We start from the raw sequence: 24,128 nt of genomic DNA on the forward strand, positions 1-24,128 counted from the left end.
AATGGACTGGTGACGAAAATCCTACGCGTCTCAAATGTTTGTTTTTTTTTTTCCTACAGAAAGGAATGAATTATTCACGGCCAGTTGCACCTGACCCGTAACTCAACACTGAGCCAGATAGAGAGGAAAGGTGACGCTAACTGTCCTAACCTCAACACCCGCTTAGATCCAGTTTCCAACTGGTGTAAAGATGGCAACGGGGAAAAGCCAGCAGAGTTTCCCACAACTAAGTAGGCTCTGGGGCTGAATTCCACCCCCCCACGATTCTTCTAGTCAGACCTGAGGATACGCCGAATTTCAATTTAATATTTAATATACGGGTGTCTTTAGCGCAGGAGTGCCCAACGCTGGCAGCTTTAAAAGTTGTGGACTCCAACTCCCAGAATCCCCCAGCCAGTATGAACACTAAACAAGCAGAGATGCAACCATTGGTCTGAAATGGTAGAGGGTTTCCTGCCTGAGAAAGGGGTTGGGCTAGACCAGCGGTCGCCAACCGGTGGGCCGTGAGAAAATTTTGGTGGGCCCCAGAGAAATCTCCCCCCCACCCCAGAGCAATTAATCCAGGCTGCGCAGAAACACAAGGCTGCACCGCCCACATGGCCCGCGGGAATCCTGCCCTCCCGCTCACTCCTGACAAACTTGCCTGCTAAGTTTCTATTTTTCCTTTTTCCGACCATCCTTTGTTCTGCTGTGCCGGGAGATTTAGATTAGCTAGGAAGCAGGAAATGGTTGGATTTCTTGCTTTCTAGATAGTCTCTAGATCTTCGGCTCTGCTTTTAAGCACAGCCGAACCTCCCTTAGGACTGAAGGTTCTGTTATTCAGTGCAGACTCTGCCATTGGCTAGCTCAGTCCGTCACCAAATTTGCTTGTTTGCTAGCAAGCAAACTCACAAAATTAACTCACAACACACCATGTATGTAAATATTGAATTTTTTATAAAAATAAAGAGCAACTTTTACCCAAAATCAGACAGGCAGATTGAGTTGCTCACAGAATCATTCAGTGATCTATCTGCCATCGGCTAGCTCAGTCTCTCAAATTTGCTTGCCGTGAGTCTGCACTGAGTTTGCTTGCAAGCAGACCTTCAGTCCTAAGGGAGGTTCGGCTGTGCTTAAAAGCAGAGCCGAAGATCTAAAGACTAGCTAGAAAGCAAGAAATCTAACCATTTCCTGCTTTCTAGCTAATCTAAATCTCCCGGCACAGCAGAACAGCTGATGGTTGGAAAAAGGAAAAATAACCAATTTAGCAGGCAAGTTTGCCGGGTAAGGAGTGTGTGGGCGGGCCATGTGGGCGGCGCACCCTTATGTTTCTGCGCAACCAGGATTAGTTGCTTTGGAGGGGTGCTCTGGGGGTGAAATTGCTCTGCGGCCCACCAAAATTTTCTCACAGCCCACCGGTGGGCCGCGGTGCACCGGTGGCGACCCGCTGGTCTAGGGTCTCCTGCTTGAGCAGCGGGCTGGACTAGAAGACCTCAAAGGTCCCTTCCAGCTCTGATTGATTGATAGTGTCTCTCAAAGAGATAGCAAGCTGCTAGATCTAAATTAAAAGCAAACACAGAATCAGGCAGGTTGCATGTTATTACGGCGTTCTTGAATGGCTCCTAGAGCAATTCCTATCTGGGTATGCCTTCTCTGGGGAGTCTCACATTGGAAGTAAGTCAGTGCAGTTAGGCCTGCCTCTTGGATATATTTTTATTTTAATTTATGTGACGTCCATCTCATCTAGAGGGCATACAATCATTAAAAACAGTGGGACAAGACATCCAAACAATAACAGTGAATGCTAAAATTGATTTAAACATTGACAAAGATGGGAAGTCAGAAAGAATTGGGAGGAAGTGGGGTCCATTAAGACCTCTAATATGAAATGCTCCTATTGGGACCTCAGGCCAGATGGCAGAGCCAGGTTTTCAGGCCCTTCTACGAGGCCCAGAAGCAGGGGTGGGATCCAACCGGGGTAACTACCGGTCCGGTGATATATGTTTTGTTTTTAGTACAGTTGTAACTTGGAATGGTCACTAAATGAACTGTTGTAAGTCAAGAACTACCTGTAGTTGCTAAGAGTCAGTAGCTGACTGAAAGACATCAAAAAGAAGAAAAATGTACCCCAAAGCATGATGCCTCTTACAGAATAATTCAATTCCTTACAAAAATATTGATTTGACATTAGCTCAGGTACGATTTAATCTTTTATGAAAGTTGTTTTCTTAATTTGCTTTTTTGTACTGACACATAAAGCGGACCCTGAAAGTAAGGCAAGGTTGCTTTTCTGTCTTAAGAAAACCCCACGACATCCCACAGTGAAACTCAATTCATTCACAAGTTCAGAGAGACTTGACCCAAAGTGACCGTATCAACTTACACCCTATAGTGTTCTTCACCTGTAAAAACAATACACAACTAGGTGCCAAAGAGCAATTATAAGTAAATTAGCTGGATACCCGTGCTTTGTTACGAAACTATGTGGTCGGGCTCAGTTTTGGGGGAGTATGATGGTATTCATCTGGCTAGCGTCCTGTCAGTGAGTGAGAGAGTTGAGGGCTGTTTGGAAACTGAAACAGTATTTGCTATGTGGGCAAGGAGGAGACAGCAAGGAGCCTGGGCAGGGCTTAGCTCAACTGTTCTGCACTAAAGCTGCTTGGTGCTGTGAAACTGAAACTCCTCTGCTTGTGTTTTGCATTTGGAGATTTCTTTTTTTCAGGTGGGGAGGGATAGTAGAACTGCTTAGTATCAGAGCGTGATAATAATAATAATAATAATAATAATAATAATAATAATAATAATAATAATAATATAGGAAATACTCTAAATGCTCTGAGAGTCCTTTCGCAAAATCCTTTCTTAGTGAGCCCCTAGAAGCCAAGAGGAACATATGGGCCAAATTTCAAATTTGTAGGCTTTACAGTTCTGGAGATTTTGTGTGATTCATGAGGGGTATTTCGCTTTTATGTATAAATACTTTATTTATTTACAATTTATTCATTCTATTTATTTATTTTTTGCTTGCAGAAGCCAGATGCAGGTAGTCTTCAACTTACGACCAGAACGGAGCCCAAAATTTAGGTTGCTAAGTGAGAAATTTCTTATGCCCCATTTAACGACTTTTCTTGTCACATTTGTTAAGTGAATCACTGCAGCTGTTCAATTAGTAATACAGTTCTGGTTTCCTCTTTTACTTTGTCCCTTTGAAACTGCGACCATCATATATGTGAGTCAGTTGTCAAGCACCCGAATGTGAACACTGGGATGCTGCACTGGCCGTTAAGTGTGGAAAAGCAGCCATATTTCCTTTTTTTTCAGGCCCTTGTAACTTTGAATGGTCACTAAGAGAACTGTTGCAGGTCGGGAGCTACTTATTTCAGAGAATCTTGCCTTTAGCGGGAATAAACTATACCTTCCTCTATTTTTTAAATCTTTGAGAAAAAGATTTAAAAATAATAAACCTAAGTTTTCCAGCTTTTCCCCATTCCGACATGACTATACCGTTCACGTGAAAAGGCAGACACGTTTGTATCTTTGGCTCCGCCCGCTGCCACCTGTCGCAGCTCTCATTGGTCGTCATCAATTCCCGCCTACCCGTACGTCATTGACTCCACCCCGGCTTATTACGTACCGTTCCCCACTTCACGGCGCTTTCGTCGAACCCCGCCCCTTTCGGCCCCGCCCTATAGGCTCTTAGCCCGCCTTCCACCGCTGCATCCTCGGGCCCTCATTGGGTAACCGAGAATCTCCCTATTGGATACTTCAGCCCCCCTTTTCTGATTGGCCGGCCGCTCTCTTTCCCGGGCCACCAATCGGGTGTCGAGTTACCTCAGGAGGGTTGAGGCTAGGGCTGAGGCGGCGGCGACCTGTCAGAAGCCGAACGGCGTTATGGCTGGCCGAAGCCGGCGCGGCGCGGCTTGGAGGCCATGGATTCCGCTGCTTTTGTTGCTCTCATGGCAGTGCGGGGCCCGGGCGGCGGCGCATATAAAGAAAGCGGAGGCCGCTTCTGTTTCTTCTTTCTCCTCGGAGGGCCCGCATTACTTGGACGAAGCCGAGCTGGCCGAGACGCTGAGGCGGCTCGCTGAGGAAGAGGCTCCGCGCGGCCTGGCGCGGCGCTTCTCCATCGGCCGCTCCAACGAAGGGCGCGAGCTATGGGTGCTCCGCCTCAGCGAAGGCCTTCCGGGGGACGAGGACGGCGGCGGCGGGCCTCCCCTGGCGGGCCGCCCTCAGGTGAAGCTGGTGGCCAACATGCATGGCGACGAGGCGCTGGGCCGGCAGCTGCTGGTGCGCCTGGCCCGCGAGCTGGTGGCCGGCTGGGCCCGCGGGGAGCCTCGGATCCGCCGCCTCCTCAATGCCACCGACCTCTTCCTCCTGCCCAGCCTCAACCCGGACGGCTTCGCGCGATCCCGGGAAGGGGACTGCCAGGGAGTCGGCGGCCGGGAGAACGGACGGGGCCTCGACCTCAACCGCAGCTTCCCAGATCAGTTCGGCGCCACGCAGGTGGATCTGGCCGCCGTGCCCGAAGTGCGCGCGCTGATGGAGTGGATGCGGCGCAACCGGTGAGGAGGAGGAGGAGGAGGAGGAGGAAGTGCACGTGGGGGGGCGGGACCTCGGAGGAGAGGGGCGGGGCTTGCCGAGCCTGCGCTTTGAAGCGCTGCCTTATTCCTAGAAGTGGTGGCCACGCCCCTCTGAGGTGGGCGGGGCAACTTCTGATTTAGGGTTTTATGTATACGTGTATATAAGGTATATATGTAGGTGTACGTGTGTGTATGTACAAGCTATACACACACACAAATAAAACCAGAAGTTGCACTGCCCAACTCAGACGATGCTTATGTATAATTGTATATGTATATATATTTATTGAATTTATATTGCTGCCTATTTGCACATGGCAACTCAAGGTGGCTTACAGAATATAAAACCTCATTTAAAACAAAACTAATAAAAAGAATCAAATAAATTAATATACTATAAATATAAATTGTGTGTGTGTGTATACACACATATATGTTATGTGTGTGTATATACACATGTACATACAGGCATACACACTGTTCTTGACTTACAACAGTTCATTTAGTGACCATTCAAAGTTACAACGGCACTGAAAAAATGACTTATGACCACGGGGATGCTGCAAACGTAAGTGTGAAAAACAGTCGTGTCACTTTTCCAGTGTCGTAACTGAACAGGCATTAAATAAAATGTAAGTCAAGGATTACATTTATATTTATAGATAGATAATATTGATGTGTAGGTATATATTTATATTTGATATGTGTTTATAAAGGAGAATATTTGTAGCTCAGGGTTGAAATGAGGGGTCCTTGGTGTCCTCTGAGCTTGTTTTCCTGCAGATGTTTCATGACCCAACTAGGTAACATCATCAGTGATAGAAGGAAGGGAGGGATGAAGACAAGGAAGAACATTGGGGTCCTTGGTGGTCTCTGAGCTTGCTTGTTTTCTTGCAGATGTTTCACGATCCACCTAGGTAACATCATCAGTGCTAGTAAGGAGTGCAGTTTGCTGTCAGTTTATATTCTGGTGGCTTTCCCCAGTCAAGTGTTGGTTGGGTTGGTCTTGGAGATTTTTTTGGTTGGGCTGTTCCCCTTTGGCTTCTTTGGCAATTTCTTGACTGAGGTATTGTTTACTTGATTGCTGGTCTGATGTTAATCTTGGAGTTAATATATATGCTGATTGCTGATGAAGAGGTGCTTCGTTCCTTGTGGGGCTGAGTGATAGTCTCTTTTACCTAGTCTATAGATATTGTTATCTACAGTATGTGTCTAAAAGTTGGTTGTTTTGTCAGAATGCGAGGCTTCTAGAAATTCCCTGGCATTTTTGGTCTTAGCTTGGTCTAGGATGGTCACATTTTCCCAATTGAAACTATGGTTAAATCTGTCTATATGTTGTGAAATTAAATGTAAGAGTCTCCTGCTTGAGCAGGGGGGTGGACTAGAAGACCTCCAAGGTACCTTCCAGCTCTATTCTGATTGATTTATTTCCTTATGAATGCTTCCATCTTAAAAGTAGCCTATAAATAAGTTAGTGAGGGAATTCATAAATGTGTGAATCCTGTTAATATTTTTTCAATGTATAATGTAATGTTCTGGTTAGCACACAGCAATTTCTTAAAAAGAATTCTTTGATGCTAGCTTGCTTAACATTGAAAGGTATCGCATTCTTTTTGTACTGCTGGAGAGAAAGTAACTAAAAGAGCCAATATTTAAATAAAGCTAGAATCCCCTCATCTGCTGCAATTGATCTATATTTAGGGCATTCCCCTCTTTTTTGTTTGTGAGATTACACAACTTTCAGGTATCCATTTAAGTTTCCGCAATTTGGTTTTGCTGTTGCTGATTCAAACACAAATACTTTGGTAGGAAAATAAATACTTTTTACCTCCCAGCTGCTGGGATTTTTATTATTGTTCTGTTTTTTTGTTTTTTGTTTTAAATATAGGTTTGTGCTTTCTGGGAACTTTCATGGAGGAACCGTTGTTGCAAGCTATCCATTTGATGACTCAAAGTCACACAAGTCCTCTGGGATATACAGCAAATCGGCTGATGATGACCTTTTCAAATACCTGGCAAAAGCCTACGCATCAAACCATCCCATCATGAAAACAGGCACCCCAAACTGTCCTGGGGAAGAGAAAGAAACCTTCAAAGATGGCATCACCAACGGAGCTCACTGGTATGATGTAGAAGGTAGGTTGTTCAACTGACTTGATTGCCAGCTAATTGATCGGAGCCTTTGGATGTAGAGCGGCCTAGATAATGTCGGAAATAAGAAAAAGAAAAGTATCCTAGCAACAGGGCCAGTGGTGACTTTTGATTCTGCCTGTTTAAATGTCATTGTCATACCCAGTAAAACAATATATCAAGAAACCATTGGGTTTAACTAGTATAAGTAATCCTCGAGTTACAGCCCCAATTGAGCCCAAAATTCATGTTGCTAACATTTGTTAAGTGAGTTTTGCCCCCCTTTTACGACTATTCTTGTCACCGTTGTTAGGTGAATCACTACAGTTGTTAAGTTAGTAAACCAGTTGTTAAGTGAATCTGGCTTCCCAATTGACTTTGCTTGTCAGAAGATCACAAAAGGGGATTGCATCACCCCAGGACCCTTCAACTGTCATAAATAAGAGCCAGTTTCCAAATATCCAAATTTTGATCATGTGAACATAGGGAAGCTGCATTGGTCATAAGTATGAAAAACGGTCATAAGCCCCTTTTTTCAGTGCCATTGTAGGAGGAGGAAGGAGCATTAGATACATTCACCACCTTGATTTATTAGCCCAAGCAAGGAAGACGGGACTCTAATAAGTAAATAAACCACAGATAAGACAGGAGGATAATGTGTTGCAGCTGTTCTCCCTCAGTTGGTGGCACATGGGTTTTGGAACCACACCTAGGACCTTACCCTAACCCTGCTGGGAGGTCTGGATGCAGGTAATCAGAATTGGGACAATCCACCCCTGAATCCTTCAGGTTGCACTTCCTTAACTGGAAATATTTATATAAACCATCATAGAGGAAGAGAATTTGAGAGGGTTGCTGGATTCAGCCAAGGACCCCCCTTGCCTCAGAAGGAAAATCTGCTCGCAAGTCGTAGTCTTTGACTTACGACCGCAACGCAGCCCAAAATGTATGTCATTAAGTGAGATATCGGTTAAGTGAGTTTGCTCCATGTTTCTGGCCACCTTTGTTAAGCGAATCCCTGCGGTTCTTCAATGAGTCACACTGTCGTTAAGCCAATCCGGTTTCCCCCATTGACTTTGTTCGTCGGAAGGTCGCAAAATGGTATCATGTAACCCCGGCATGCTGCGTCTGTCATAAATGCGAGTTCGTGGCCAAGCATCTGAATGTAAACCGCGTGACCCGGGGGATGCTGCAACTGTCGTAAGTGTGAAAAATGGCCCTAAGCCCCTTTTTTCAGGGCCGTTCTAACTTTGAACAGTCACTAAACGAACTGTTGTAAGTGGAGGACTACCTGTATGGAGGATGTTCCATAACACTTGTGTATGGCTTGTTTGGGCATATTGCAATTGGTTGGGGTTCCCTCTGGATCCCCCAAGTTAGAAGAATGCTATACATTCCACCTGAAGATGGGTGGATGCAACTGCCCTTATTCTGATTAGTATGGGAGACAAGTTGTCCCACAAGTAACCTGGACCTGCGGCATTGTAAGCTTTAATAACCAGCACTTTGAATTGTACTCAGAAATAAACCATCAAACCAGAGCAGCCTGTGAAGCAGAAGTGTTGCACGGGCATATGGAATCATGCCCTCCCCTGCACTTAGGACCAGTTGAAGTTTCTGCGGGGTGTGTGTGTGTGTGTGTGTCTTCAAAGGTAGCCCAGGTAGAGTAGTCAAGCTGTGAACAGACAAGGGGGTGGGTGGGGGATGGTCTGAAGGTATCTTTGATCCAGGAAATACCGAAACTGTCTCCCTCAACATCTGCCTAGGAGGTAGTTGGATCCTGCAGGGTTGGCACACTTCCAGTTCCTTCCATTAAATATTATCTATTGGAATTCTGGAAATGTGCCTTCTGTAGGAGAACCTAAAGAATGAGGTCCCCCTCAAAAAAACTAGACACCCCCCCCCTCTCTTTACACTCTGCTGTTGCTTCCAAGCCTGTTATTCTATATTCTGCGTGTAAGAACCATGAAGCCCTGGTTGTTCATCCAGGCCTTTCACAAGGGAGAATGAGACCCAGACTTCTGTTGCAATAATTTATGAAATACTGGTACTCAATTGTTAGGAAAGATTGCAAAAGCATGTAGAAGAGCGGGTAAACAAGGAAAATACTATATTCCAATCTTATGAATAGTAAGGTTATGAAGAAGATAGATACGTTGAGGCATTTAACACAGGAAAAAAAATTATGCTGATATCTTTATTTCTGACAGATATTTCCATGGCTAATTATGTGCTTTCGGTGTGAAAAAGGATTGATTGAAAAAGGATTGCAAAGGATTGTATGTTATGCCAAAGTTTAGCTTTGGTATAGTAGCTAAACAAGTATGTTTAATTAAATTAAAATGAGTTGTGATTCTGAATATACATTCAGCATTACAAAGTATAACTAAGATCTAATCGAAATAATGTTTAACGATATCTATACTGGATTTTTGTGTGTGGTTGATTTCTAATACAATAGACATTTCTAATACCAACCTATATATTCCTGATTTCTTGCTTTACAATTCTGCAGTTGGTTTTGTTGTCCTTGTGATGTGTATGGCTGTGGGTATGTGGGTTTGTGCCGAATAATTTTCTGTTAAAGTTTAAATAGTATATTTTTTTTTACATTTTGTAAGCTGCCTAGAAATGATAGCTTTAATTAAGACAACCTATAAATTTGATTAAATTAAAAACGTTGAAAAAAGAAATTGGATTGAAGTAAATATGATGTTGCTAAGTCTCCTTATGTTTAGTCTCTTTATATTCTTTAAAAATTATGTTGGGTTAAAGAAGCATCTTTTATTCTAATTAAATGCTTTAGATCTAACTATTCTGATTTCTTTTTCACTAGCTTCATCTAAACTAATGATAAACAGATTAAACAACCATAAGTCTAATCAAAATAAAATTAGTTCGTTGTTATCAATGGAAAAAAGATAGTATTTTGAAGCCATGGATTATGTCTATTAATAGTTTTATATAAGGACTTCATTAATTTTGTCATAATTAGATGACAGATCTAATAAAAAATAACTTTTTGTTGTAATAAAATTAATAATTTAATTTAGTCAGCAGATTTTTGCATTGACCAAATGTCCTATTTAAATAAAACTATCTCTTATCAGCAACCATCTCATTTTCCTGTTATAGCCCCCGTTTCTCTCTCTCCCTCTTTCATCATAGCAAACACACCCAAATAGTGCAATAAGATATGAGCTAATTATATTTACAAGGATTCCTGGGTTTAATGTACCATACAAGGAAATAGAATAAGTAAATAGTTGTAAAACTTAAAATTATTACTCATCTCAAACCAGGATATCCTTGAAGAAGCATAATTTCTTTTTTCATATTTACAAATACCTCTGTTAGGTAGAAAACTATGAATTGCAGATTAATTCTTTGTTATCATATAACAGGAAAATAAAATGTTTTATATATAACGAACAGTCTGATGCCCTCCAGCCATTTTGAAGTAAAAGTCCCACAACCCCTCATCACTTATCATAAGGCTCCTGATGGGAAACATTTATTTATTTTTAGTATACTGCTATAATTCACAACATCTGACAGTTAACAAGAGCAACATCAAAATATCACAAACTTAAAACTCATAAAACAGCAGTGTGTCACCCCTGCTATATTTCATGGCAGCAGTAATAATACTTGGAACAAATTTTAGCTTCTTCATCTCCGTTTCTCTTTTGCTTTTTCCTTCTTCATTTTCTTATGCAACACGTTTTTAAATTGTGATTCTTTTTAAAAACATGTATCACAGAGACCAACTGTTCCCAACTCTGTTTCCAGATTCCTGCTTTTTATGCTTCACAGCATTTATTGGGTAAACCTTCTTGCAATCTGTCTCTTCATTAAAATAATAAAAATGTGACAAACTGGCGCTGCTCACTTTTATAAGCAGATCTGTTAGTAGCTGTGAACTTTAAAACTTGCGTGTTTGCTTAAGAGAAAATCTTCCTTGGCACGGTGGTATTTACAGTACTTCTTTAAGTCCTTTAGACAGTTTCCCATCTTACATAAAGCTAATTATCTCCTTGGAAAATTGCCACGGCTGCCCATCTTAGAGATGAATTTTGAGAGCCTAACAATTGGAAATTGAAAAACAATATAATGAAACCTCTACCATTCTAGACAACAGACACAACACTAAAATACTTACAGCACAATAACCCAGCCACACCTATATTAAGCTCATCTAACACTCTGGCTCAGTGTCTGGATTTTAGCCAGGTCCTTGGGAAAGCCAGGGGAGTTGGGAACTTTCTGGATCAGGGGTCCCCAGTCCCCAGGCTGCAGCATGCCAGAAACTGGGCCATGTGGGATGCAGGAAACATGCGAAGCCACATCCTCTCTGGTCCACGGAAAAACTTCTCTCCACGGAACCAGTCCCTGGTACCTCAAAGGTTGAGGTCTGCTGTTCTAGATCTTGGGGGAGGGGGACATCTACATGGCAGGTGCTGCAGTAGACAAGGTATAATTCCTTGGTCCCATAAGATGGGATGTGGGCTTCACCCATCTTGGTGCACCTGAGAAACTTTTAGGGATATGTGATCTCGCAAGTAAGCTGGCCTAGTGCACATTCCAGCACCTGCAGTAGCATGTAGAAGCCTACTGAGAGCCCGTGCAGCTTGTGTAACAATGATCTAACTTGGGCAACACTGCACCTGCTGTTTAAAAACCACTTTTTAGGCCTCTTCTGTTGCACGCTAAACCAGTCGGACCCTTCACATCCTGGACATGCTGCTATAGGGCACTGCGTGCCAAAACAACCAGACACGAGGACAGTTCCCACCCCACCCCTCCCATGCCATCATATTGCTGAACACTTAATTCCCACAGCACTGTTTTGGGACTAAGAAATTTACCCGTGTAGTGGGCTGTATTTGCTATTATCTTCCTCATCTTCTCATTTCTCATCTTTCCTACTATCATCTCCTTCCGATTTATCACTTCTTGTTTGTATCTTATGATTAATGGTTGTAAGTATGATTTATGATCTACGACGTATCACTGTGTAGTTGTCAAATGTGTGTACACTGAGAACTTATGCACCGGAGACAAATTCCTTGTGTGTCCGATCACATTTAGCCAATAAAGTTCTTCTCTTCCCTTCGGCTCTGCTCCTAGTCTGCTCCTGCTCCACTCCACTCCATGTACTGTTGTTCTATTCTATTCTATTCTATTCTATTCTATTCTATTCTATTCTATTCTATTCTATTCTATTCTATTCTATTCTCTCTTCTATCATATCCTGCTCTATTCCTACCTCTATCCTAGTACTGTTTTCTATTCTATTATCTAATTTATTCTCTATTTTATTTATTCTGTTCTATTCAGAACTTTCATTACTTTTCAAGGGCAGTTGTATGTTGAGCACATTGCAGTAATCCAACCGGGAAGTGACTAGGGCGTGGTGAATTGCCAGTAGGGCCTCCCGCTATAGGAAGAGGTGCAGTTGGCACACAAATATGGACAAAAGTGACCTAGCCAAGTTGGCACCTGCTGTTCAAACATGAGCCATGAGTCTAGAAGGACTACCAAACTCCTGGGGGAACTGCTGGTCCATTGCCAATTAGAGATGAAAAATAGCTGTATTCAGGAGACCTGAAATGCCAAAGCCACTTCATCTTGAGTCACAGTCTGTTCCTGCACCTCTAGACTCTCATAGCCTCCAGGCACTCAATAAGCACTTCAGTGTCCTCATTTACCTGGCCAGAGGTGGAACTGAGTATCGTCAGCTGATGATCTTTCACTCTCTGCCATCCAATGACCTTGGTTTCCATGTCAATGCTAAATGGAAGTGGAGAGAAAAAGACGCCAAATGAAGGAGGAGAATCACCACAAAATAGTGCACACGCATCCACTCCTAATACCGTGACCTCTTGAATGAGGTTTCTCCCAAGGCCCAGATGGCCCCCCCACCCCCCCCGGGTTTTCACCTGAGCTTTTTAGTGAGAGAGAGCGCGAAGACTCTGCTTCCTTCCTCCCCATTTGGTTATCCTTGCCATTTTTTTTTTTTAAACTGGCTGTTAATGTATGTCCCTTGGTTTTTTTTAGTATTGTGAGCCTCCCAAACTGTTTGGGAGTATGGCAAGCATACAAATTTGATAAATAAAATCAGTGTTATCAAAAGCCTTGGAGAGATCCAGGAGGGCAGGAATGGTTGCACACACTCCCCCACCCCCATCCCTCTACAAATGCATCAGCACTAGACCTGACAGGAGCCCCAACCAAGAAGCGTCCAGATAATCTGCTGCTCCCTCAAAAACCACTGTAAATTGCAGTCACATGACCGTGGGATGCTGCAAACTTCCTTTGCAGCAAATATAAGCATTCTCTAATTGTAAAATTATCTCTTACTGTTATGATTACAAAACATACCATTTCCATTATTTAGATTTTTTCCTAATCATCAAAGCCACAAAGTGCTTTTTTTTTTGTTTCATGCAAAAAATATACAAAAGCTTTCCAGTCGCAAATATATTGTCTTTTCTCTGATCAAAGAAGTCAATTTAGCCATCTGTGCAAATTCCAACATTTTCACCGACTATTCCTGTATTGTGGGTAATTCTGAACTTTTCCACTTTTGAGCATATAGTAATCCCATCGCAGTCGTCCTTTGTAAAAAGAGTTCTGTGACTGTTTTCTAGTTTATTTGTCCATTAAAAGTTACAGCGTTGTGATTGCGAATGGTTGCTAAATGAGGCAGTCTCTAAATGAGCACTACCTGTGTGTGTTTTTCACATTATATTTTAAATGTGCCAAGAACAAGGATTTGCTATATGACTTTGCATGGCAAGAACAAATTTCATATTTGTCCAGGGTGCACTTTCATCTGTTTTATCGTTTTGCTGCTGAATTTGGCACTCCTGCTTTGAAAACTGAAAAGGTTATTTTGTTAACCTTAAGAGTACTGTTAAATCAGCATTGGAACAGGGACACCTTGTTTGGAAGTTGTGATTAACTTTCTTTGGGACTTTGGATAGGTACATTTTTTGGATAGATAAGCTTAACTTACAGTACAGACATGCACTTTACTGTTAGTTTTTCAAAAGAAGAGTTTACATATACGGATATATGAGAATGTACAATCCTTTAGATTGAGTGAAAGATGAAAATTATATCAATGTGGTACTTAAATACATTTAAATTAACGTAAGTATTTAAATAATATGGTATACTTGAAAGGTTAGTCCAATTCTAAGCATCAAGTATTGACCTACTGAAGACTAAAAAGAGGGGTATAAAATGCCTCAGACATAATGAAAAATCAGGACTCCTGCATATTAACCTGTTACGTATTTTTTTGTAAACAAGATCACCTATGACAAATGGGGAAGTTGCATGATCTCAAAATTTCAACTGTTCTTTTTAAAGTAGCAAACACAGATTTTCCCCCCTCCTAAATGGTCCTTTGTTTCTTTGAAAGTTGAAACTTTTTTTTCTTCGTTTGCACAAATGGGTTTTCCTGCCTACTGAAAAATGCTAATTTGAAATCATGTGAAGAGAAGTCTTGTTGATGCAAAAGATTATTCTTTGCTTAATTATTTCACGATTCTTTCTGTACATGCCTTAGGTGGAATGCAAGATTATAACTATCTTTGGGCTAACTGCTTTGAAGTCACATTTGAACTTTCCTGTTGCAAATACCCACCAGCTTCTCAACTTGAGCAAGAATGGCTGAATAACCGAGAATCTTTGCTCACTTTCATTGAAAAAGTAAGATTTGACTTTAACTCTCTTCTTGACTAAGTTAGCAAAACAATCCATGTAGGGGTGGGATTCTACCTGGTCAGACCGGTTCTATAGAACTAGTTGTTACGATTCTGCGCAGTTTAGAGAACCGGCAAATCGTGCCACTGGCTGGCCCCGCCCCTTCCCACCCACTCATTCCTTACCTGGCATGAGCGCCTTCCAATTTGCCTGTGTTTGGTAAATTGATATTTTTCCTCCCCCCCCCTGACCATCAGCTGTTCTGCAGGGCTGGGAGATTTAGATTAGCAAGAAATTGTTGGATTTCTTGCTTTGTAGCTAATCTAAAAGTAGAGCTGAACCTCCCTTAGGAATGAAGCTTCTATTTTTCAGTGCAGACTCAGTAGCAGATTGCAGAAAGATAGATCTCTGAATGAATTTGTGATTCTGTGAGCAACTCAATCTGCCTGCCTGCTTTGCCTGATTTTGGTTGCTCTTTTTTTTAAAGTTCTTTTTTATATAAAAAAATTCAATATTTGCATACATGGTGTATTGTGAGTTAATTTTGTGAGTTTGCTTGCAAATTTTATGTGACAGGCTCAGGTGGGCAGATTGCAGAAAGATTGGTCTCTAAGTGAATCAGTGTTTCTGTGAGCAACTCAATCTGCCTGCCTGCTCTGCCTGATTTTGGGTAAAAGTTGCTTTTTTATATAAAAAAAAATCAATATTTACACAAATATTTATAATATTTACTTACAAGCCATGCCCAGCCAGTCACATGACCACCAAGTCACACCCACAAATTAGGCCACGCCCACAGAATTGATTGTTAAGAAATTTGAATCCCACCCCTGAATCCACGTATATTTGAATCTGTCTTTGTTCTGAATAAAAGACTCTATTCATCTCTGTCAGGGCTTTCTTTGCCTGTAGATTTTGAATATGCTTCTTGTTTGTCAGAATGTCAGCTCTGCCTAATCCCTTTTGACTCATAAATTGGACCAAGGACACAATTTTTAATGTTCATATTATTGTTTTATGACCCATGTGAAGTTTAGCACGATTCGTCCCAAACAAAATATGAGAAAGTGTAACTGTGGTACAGCAAAATTCTGCCAATAGCCAACCACTAACTATACAGACATGGTATATTAAGCCATTTCATTGTTTTACAGTTCAGATTATTGCATTCTAATCCTAGAAACTTCATCATTGATGGCTGTGAATCACAATTTGTATCCTTTTGTGGATGGAGCTAATCTGTGTAATCTGTGGTTAGAACTTGTTAGAATAACTTTATTATCACTTTGAATGTACGGTAATTAGCATACATTAAAATGAAATTTCTTTGCATACAACGAAATGGTTCAAGGTGTTGTCCAGACTAAAGGATTAACTCTGCTTAAGGAGTCATTTGTCCTTTTTGAACGTAGCACGAAGTGCTGACAAAGTTGAGCTGCTCTTATATCATCAATAGCAGTGATAATTTCTTTTTTCAATTATAACTGCACGGGAACCCCCTTTTCATATCACAGGAGCTAAGGGAAAAATTAGCTTTTGTCCAGCCTGCACCTGTCATTGAACTGTTGTGCATATATTAAAATTCTCCTGGAAATTACAGCTTGGCAGTCACCACAAAGGTTACTGAAATACCAATTAAAACAGGGGACAGATCCTGGTTCGTCACGGTCTTCAGCATTACTGTTTTTTACAGGTCTCAAGGAAATTAGAGCACTCAGTATCTAAATCTGTTGCACAAAATCCTTTAGGCATGGGAAAAGATTTCTTTCATCTGAGTTCCTTGAGGAGAAGGTTTTTATTTTTAAACCAAATGGCCTGAGGCATAGATTGCAGCCGCATATGAAACCTGCCTGAACTTGTTCTGATAATTCACTCTGCCAGAGTATAGTGATCATGTGTATAAATCTCTTCCCTTTTTCATCTTTCACAGAAATATTTAGGACCATGCATAAAACACATTTAGTAACTGTAACTGTACTAAAGTCTAAAAAAAAAAATGATATCTTATTCTGAAGCTGTCTTTTGCTCCCTCTCAGGAGTTTCAGCTCCGGTTGCCTACTCTGTTTGGTTCGCTGAATATTTACACAAATGCTTTTTCACCTAAAGAGTTTACTTAAAAGACAGCCAGTTTGGTTATGGTGCTGACATAGAAACCAGGAGATTGGGAATTCTAGTTCTGACATGGCATGAAAGCCAATTGGGTGTCTTTGGGCCAGTCCCTCTTTATCAGCCCAGTTCACCACACAGTGTGGTTGTTGTGGGGGGAAAAGAGGAGAAACAAGTATCATTTATTTATCTGTATGCTACCCATCTCAACCAAGGTGACTCTTTATTTGAGTAACATATAAAGTAATTAAGACAGGATGAACATTTAATAAATAAATAAACGGCATAGCATTGCTTATTTTCCATGAGGATTCTGTCGAGGATGGTGTCAAGCCATGTCCTCATAAATCAATAGTTGTTGGCTTTGCATAAATTGAAGCAATTGGCCATAAATTTATTGACACCTTCCTCAGTCTTCTAGCTGTGGGACATATTCTTTCACTTTACTCTGTGAGCTTCTTAATACCGGTACGTGTTCTGTCTCGATTGGTATGATCGATCAGTAGGAAAACAGGGTGGGGGATTTTCCTGCAGGCTCTTTTATGAAATGGAAGCAGGATATGTCCAACCCCACCAAGGTATAAAAAAGTAGGTTACTGCCTCACTGCAAAGCGAGAACCCATTATTAGATAGGTAAAGATAAAGGTTCCCCTCGCACATGCTACTTATTTCTGGCTCTAGGGAGTGGTGCTCACCTCTGTTACAAAGCCGAAGAGCCAACGCTGTCCGAAGACGTCTCTGTGGTCATGTGACCGTCATGACCCGAGATGCTCCCCATTTTTCTATTTGCATTTTTACATGCTTTTGAACTGCTCGGTTGGCAGAAGCTGGGACAAGTAACGGGAGCTCACTCCGTTATGCAGCACTAGGGATTGAACTGCCAAACCACCTTTCTGATCGACAAACTCAACGTCTTAGCCCTGGCGATCAAAACATCAAAAAGAAATGACATGATGAAGAAAGACAATTCTGTCTCATTTGTGTAGTTTTATTAATGAATGATAAATAATGCTGAATATGAATCAGTACAAAGTACATAATAATATTAGATAACAAATACTTTAACATAACATTCTCTGTTGATAGCTCTACCAATAAAAGTGATGTGCTCTGCGTACCGTCTTGAACATAATTTCATATTCTAAAGCCATATGAATTCACCATCTGTTTTGAGTGAAGCATTTTGACGGAAGCGGTGCATAAAAATGGCATGTTTATCTGTAAAATAGAGCTGAGTTGTTTCATCTTTTGGCTTTTACAAGCATGACTCAAAAACACACAACTGTCCTCTTTGTTTTTCTTGGCATTTTGTTTTTTTGAAAGACAGCCTGTGACAGAAACAAATCCCTTGGTTACAGAACCAGAAATCTAAAACGGCGAGCATGGTTAATAAAATCTATGACATTTCCTTCAATCTAAAGATTAATGTAGCTGCTCTTTCCCAGTATACTGAACTTTATGTAGAGGAGTTGAAAATATAGAAATTCACAGACATACTGTCAAGTTTTAGATTTACGCCAACCTTCTGGTGATACTGCCCAGCTGCTCTTGTTATGCAAGAGATGTGCTGTTCTCTGCCAATTTCTCCTTGTTATATTCCTTATTTTATTTCATTTTGTGTGCAAGCTTAACAGCAACCTGTAACTTTCCTTGGATGAGGAAAAAAAAGAATATTGCACAGATCACTTAGCATGAAAACAGCGAGTTGCTGAATATGAAAATAATAATATAACCTCGTGATACTAAAAGTTTTTACAACATGTTCTGGATCTAATTCACATTTTTATTTAATACAGGTACATATTGGAATTAAAGGATTTGTGAGAGATTCGGTCACTGGGGCTGCCTTGGAAAATGCAACCATTGCTATGGCTGGGATTGCTCACAACATTACGACCGGACAGTTTGGTGACTATTACAGACTGTTGGTGCCTGGGACCTATAATATCACAGCTTCCGTCTCGGGGTAAAGTATATGGAGCTGGCATCAACAAGTTCATTATCTTTGGCATAGTTTCTTCTAGTAAGGAGTTGCTTTATGGGAATATTAGAAGCCAATCTCGCTGCTTTGTCTCATTTTGGCATAAACTAGGCAGGCGCTGTCATCTAATCACATTGCTAGTGCAGACAACAAACAACTAGGCACCTAGAAAAGCAAGGAACGACAGTAGTTCCATGAGGATTAAGCCTACTACCTTCAGTGTTTCTTTGTGAAAAAGGTTTCCCTTTCTTAAGAGAAAATGAGTGAAGGATTTGGAGCAGCCACATTGCAAGCCTGAGATTTGCAGTTAAGCAGACATAAAAATGGAGCTTTGACGTGGGACCCTTGAGTTAGGTTCTTCAGTTGAGAAATAATAACGTTGGTCTTTGGTCTTATTTTTTTTCACTAACGAAGTGGGAATAATATTCAAGATGAATAAATACAGGTTGTCCTCCACTTACAGTGGCAGTGGAGCCCAACATTTCTGTTGTTAAGTGAGATACTTGTTAAGTGAATTTTACCCCATTTTATGACCTTTCTTGCCAGGGTTATGCGAATCGCTGCAGCTGATATGTTAATAAGTTGGCTTTTAAGTGAATCTGGTTTCCCCATTGATTTTGCTTGTCAGAAGGTTACAGAAGTTGATCACGTGACCTTGGGACACAGCAACTATTGTAAACATGAACCAATTGCCAAGCACCTGAATTTTGATCACATGATCAAGGGGATGCTGCAAAGATCATAAACAAAATGTTCTAAGTCACTTTTTCCAATGCTGTTGTGATTTTGAACGGTCACTAAATGAACTGTTGTAAGTCAGACACTACCTTGAGTAATGGAATGAAAGTAAATTCCATTAGGGATGCTCTTAAGCCAGGTGAAGCTAAGGTCAACCTTTCTTTTTCCCCGTCAGCTACCTGCCAGTCACCATGGAGAACATTGAAGTGAAGGAAGAAAACGCAACCGTAGTGGATTTTTCCTTGCGTCCTTCAGTCACAGTGTTGACTTCCAGACCCACCAAGGAAGCACCGATAACCACCAGCAACACTCTTGGCAATGCAGCAACGATCACTGCTGTAAACAGGACAACCTCTGCTCGCCAAGTGATCCAGCCGGATGATTTTCGCCATCACCACTTCCCTGATATGGGTATCTTTCTGAGGAAATTTGCCACTGAGTACCCAAACATTACCCGGCTCTACTCGGTGGGCAAGTCAGTGGAGCAAAGGGAATTGTATGCCATGGAAATATCGGATAACCCAGGCATTCACGAAGCAGGTAATTTACCATTATATGGTTTTGTTGCATGATCTAGATCACGGGTATCAAACTGGTGGAGTCACATCGCTGTCACGTGATGTTTCGCAATGTTTTTCCCATTCACGGAATTGGGGTGGGCGTGGCCTGCAGGTAGTGCATGCGGCTTGTGGGCCGCCAGTCTGACATCCCTGATCTAGATTCTAGTATTTTGAAAAATGGAAAAATATTTCTCCCTGGTATTACGAATTTTGAATCAGGTCTGTTAACTTAGTCACCATTTTTTAAAGGTACAAAGATTAATGTCCTGTAATCTTTCCTCATAAACGTGTTGGTCCAATTTTCATTATTTTTTAATACACTGCTCAAAAAAATAAAGGGAACACAAAAATAAGACATCCTAGATCTGAATGAATGAAGTATTCTTATGAAATACTTATATAGTTGAATGTGCTGACAACAAAACCACACAAAAATTATCAATGGAAATCAAATTTAGCAACCCATGGAGGTCTGGATTTGGAGTTATACACAAAATTAAAGTGGAAAAAAACACTACAGGCTGATCCAGCTTTGATGTCATGTCCTTCAAACAAGTCAAAATGAGTCTCAGTAGTGTGTGTGGCCTCCACGTGCATGTATGACCTCCCTACAACGCCTGGGCATTCTCCTGATGAGGTGGTGGATGGTCTCCTGAGGGATCTCCTCCCACACCTGGACTAAAGCATCCCCCAACTCCTGGACAGTCTGTGGTGCAATGTGGCGCTGGTGGATGGAGCGAGACATGATGTCCCAGATGTGCTCAACTAGATTCAGGTCTGGGGAACGGGCGGGCCAGTCCATAGCATCAATGCCTTCGTCTTGCAGGAACTGCTGACACCCTCCAGCCACATGAGATCTAGCATTGTCCTGCATTAGGAGGAACCCAGGGCCAACCGCACCAGCATGTGGTCTCACAAGGGGTCTGAGGATCTCATCTCCGTACCTAATGGCAGTCAGGCTACCTCTGGCGAGCACATGGAGGGCTGTGTGGCCCCCTAAAAAAATGCCACCCCACACCATTACTGACCCACTGCCAAACTAGTCATGCTGGAGGATGATGCAGGCAGCAGAATGGCGTCTCCAGACCCTGTCACGTCTGTCATGTGCTCAGTGTGAACCTGCTTTCATCTGTGAAGAGCACAGGGCGCCAGTGGCGAATTTGCCAATCTTGGTGTTCTCTGGCAAATGCCAAACGTCCTGCTGTAAGCCCAACCCCCACCTGTGGACGTCGGGCCCTCATATCACCCTCATGGAGTCTGTTTCTGACCGTTTGAGCAGCCACATGCACATTTGTGGCCTTCTGGAGGTCATTTTGCAGGGCTCTGGCAGTGCTCCTCCTGTCCCTCCTTGCACAAAGGCAGAGGTAGCGGTCCTGATGCTGGGTTGTTGCCCTCCTACGGCCTCCTCCACGTCTCCTGATGTACTGGCCTGTCTCCTGGTAGCCCCTCCATGCTCTGGACACTACACTGACAGACACAGCAAACCTTCTTGCTACAGCTCGCATTGATGTGCCATCCTGGATGAGCTGCACTACCTGAGCCACTTGTGTGGGTTGTAGACTCCGTCTCATGCTACCACTAGAGCGAAAGCACCGCCAGCATTCAAAAGTGACCAAACCATCAGCCAGAAAGCATAGGAACTGAGAAGTGGCCTGTGGTCACCACCTGCAGAACCACTCCTTTATTGGGGATGTCTTGCTACCTGCCTCTGCTTTCCACCTGTTGTCTATTCCATTTGCACAACAGTGTGTGAAATTGATTGTCAATCAGTGTTGCTACCTAAGTGGACAGTTGGATTTCACGGAAGTGTGATTGACTTGGAGTTACGTTGTGTTGTTTAAGTGTTCCCTTTATTTTTTTGAGCAGTGTATATTTGCTCCATAATAGCCATTTTTAATTGTGTTAATCAGGACCAACTACATGCAATAATTAATGTATAGTGATACCATTGTAGAATATTACGATTTTGAAGGTTTTAATTCTGTCCCTATAATTAACAGGTTGAGAGGAATTTTTCAGGGTTCTTCATTGCATATTTTTGTTTTTACTGTGTTTACATTTTAATATGTTTTTTCTATCAAATTAATTTTGTAAATAGGGTAGGAGAGTAACAAGGTTTAATATGTTTCTTTTGCAAACCTGAGGAAGAACTTCCTGAAGTAACAAAATATATAAATGCCGATGGACTTCTAAGTTTAAAATAATCATTTTTTTAAGGCCGAATTGTTTGGATTTTAGTTTGAATCTTTAGTTTCAATTTTGAAGTTTTGTCAGTAATTTCAAATGTTTTTTATACTAAAAGTCTTCTTTGGGCCAAATGAGTTTTAATTCCTAAGGTTTATGTCCATTGTAGGTTCTGGTAACATTATAAACCATTTGTTTGGGCCTAAATAAAGCAATAAAGCAATTTGTTACTTGTAAAAAAAATTGTAAAACAAATATTACAATTCCAACACATATAGGCATGCATTTATAAGATATGTTTGTACATTTGAATGTTGTCTAACTGTCTTGTATAACTCAAGTGGCATGAGCAGAGCTTGGATTCATTTAGTGGGCTGTGAACGGTGTTTTCATATCATGTTAACATCTAGACCAGGCGTGTCAAACTTGCATCATCGTGGCAGCGTCATGTGATGTATCATGACTTTTCCCCTTCGCTAAACTGAGCATGGCCAGTGCATGACACATCTGGTCCGTGTGTTTGACAGCCCTGATCTAGACCAAACAAGGAGAGAGAACTGCAATTTCTCTCCCTCCCCCCCCCCATGTTTGAATGATCTATGTCAGTTTCTACATGTCATCCTATATAGACAAACTGCTAAGTGCTGTGGCTAAACTAAGCACCTCTGTCCCTCCTCCAGGTGAACCAGAATTCAAGTACATTGCCAACATGCATGGCAACGAAGTCGTAGGAAGGGAATTGCTCCTCAATCTCATTGAGTACCTCTGCAAGAACTACGGAACTGATCCTGAAGTGACTGACTTGATCCAAACGACGCGGATCCATATCATGCCTTCGATGAACCCCGATGGCTATGAAAAATCTATAGAAGGTAGCCTTGCACACCAGCTTTCTTCTTACCCTTCTAGTAGAGGCATTGCACAAGGAAAGGTGGTGGTTTTATAAGGCAAACAGCTTCTGTTTTTTTCTGATAGGTGACTCGGCTTTAATCATTCGATGCACTTGACGAATGTATCTTTTCTTTTATGTACACTGAGAGCTTATGCACCCAGACCAATTCCTTGGGTGTCCAATCGCCCTTGGCCAATGAAGAATTCTGTTCTATTCTGTCATAATGTACGTAAAGAGCCCCCTTTCTTTTTGGTGTTTTAGCCCAGCATTTCTTCTTTTCCTTGACTCATCTCTGTGCCTGTTTCCTAATTTTTCTCTCTTGTACTTCATTTATCTCATATTCCAATGTAATATTTTTATTGGGTTATAAGATAAAATAAGATATGGAATACAAAAGTACATAGGAAAACAGTGGGGTGGAAGAGAAGGGAGGAAGGATAAGAAAAAAAGAAACATGGCCTTCCAACTTCCTCTGTTGCAGTAAAATAAGGCGTTAACAACAAAATAACAACTTTTTGGTTTTTTCATAACAATGTGAACAAGCCCATTTATCTCACCTTACAGAAGTAAGGTCTTTCTCAAGCTTAGCTTGACTCTTTGTGGTCATTTTTGTGTGTTTTTGCCGGCCACAGTGCAGAAATGGTTTGCCGCTGATCTTTAGTGAGGCTTTTGACTTCTTGGAAATGAGACATTACTAAGTGGGCTGATTCTGTGCAGACTCTGATCCCGGGGATACCTGCGTGCGCCAAGCCTCATAGTGCTTTATCTGTCCAGACCCACCTTTTAAATTGCATTTGAAGGTCTGTCAGGAGTCAGTGCAGGGCCAGTAACACAAATGTGAAAGTTTGCCAGTGATGGATACCCGTTAACCTATGGGCTGCTGCACTCTGAATCAAATGCAATTTTCAAGTGCATTTAGTGCTGTGCATTGCATCCTCTAAAATGACTATCTTATCACCCAAAGTGTAGAGATTCTCAGTCATCCAGGTCACGGTTGTCCCAAAGGTGCTTTTTCAGGAGGCACCTGGGCTTTCTTGTTTTTTTCTTTGAAGACGTTTCGCTTCTCATCCACGAAGCTTCTTGAGCTCTGACAGGATAGCGGGGAACGGTCTGTATAGTCTCCAGTTCCCTCCTGAAAAAGCACCTTTGGGACAACCCTGACCTGGATGACTGAGAATCTCTACACTTTGGGTGATAAGATAGTCATTTTAGAGGATCCCTTGTGACATTCTACGTTAAGTAATAAGACTATCCCGCTTTCA

At 41.8% G+C, this 24,128-nt stretch overlaps 2 protein-coding genes across 3 annotated transcripts in view; one reads left to right on the forward strand and one right to left on the reverse strand.

The window, feature by feature from the left end:
• The window catches only part of TMIGD1 (transmembrane and immunoglobulin domain containing 1), a 30,954-nt gene extending 27,008 nt beyond the window's left edge, over positions 1 to 3,946 (reverse strand). For both annotated transcript variants that reach the window (XM_087924394.1, XM_087924400.1), the window contains exon 1: positions 3,811 to 3,946. The gene's annotated coding sequence lies outside the window, so the exon portion shown is untranslated. The remainder of the gene's footprint in view (positions 1 to 3,810) is intronic.
• The window catches only part of CPD (carboxypeptidase D), a 51,999-nt gene continuing 31,679 nt past the window's right edge, over positions 3,809 to 24,128 (forward strand). Inside the window, exons 1-6 of the mRNA XM_026723048.2 lie at positions 3,809 to 4,541; positions 6,448 to 6,695; positions 14,269 to 14,411; positions 18,308 to 18,477; positions 19,406 to 19,770; positions 22,655 to 22,846. Coding sequence (XP_026578833.2) covers positions 3,871 to 4,541; positions 6,448 to 6,695; positions 14,269 to 14,411; positions 18,308 to 18,477; positions 19,406 to 19,770; positions 22,655 to 22,846 — 1,789 coding nt within the window. The 5' untranslated portion in view covers positions 3,809 to 3,870. The remainder of the gene's footprint in view (positions 4,542 to 6,447; positions 6,696 to 14,268; positions 14,412 to 18,307; positions 18,478 to 19,405; positions 19,771 to 22,654; positions 22,847 to 24,128) is intronic.

Source organism: Pseudonaja textilis, chromosome 1 (genome assembly GCF_049901715.1).
Source record: "Pseudonaja textilis isolate UNSWEBS1 chromosome 1, rPseTex1.2, whole genome shotgun sequence".
NCBI classification, from domain to species: domain Eukaryota; kingdom Metazoa; phylum Chordata; class Lepidosauria; order Squamata; family Elapidae; genus Pseudonaja; species Pseudonaja textilis.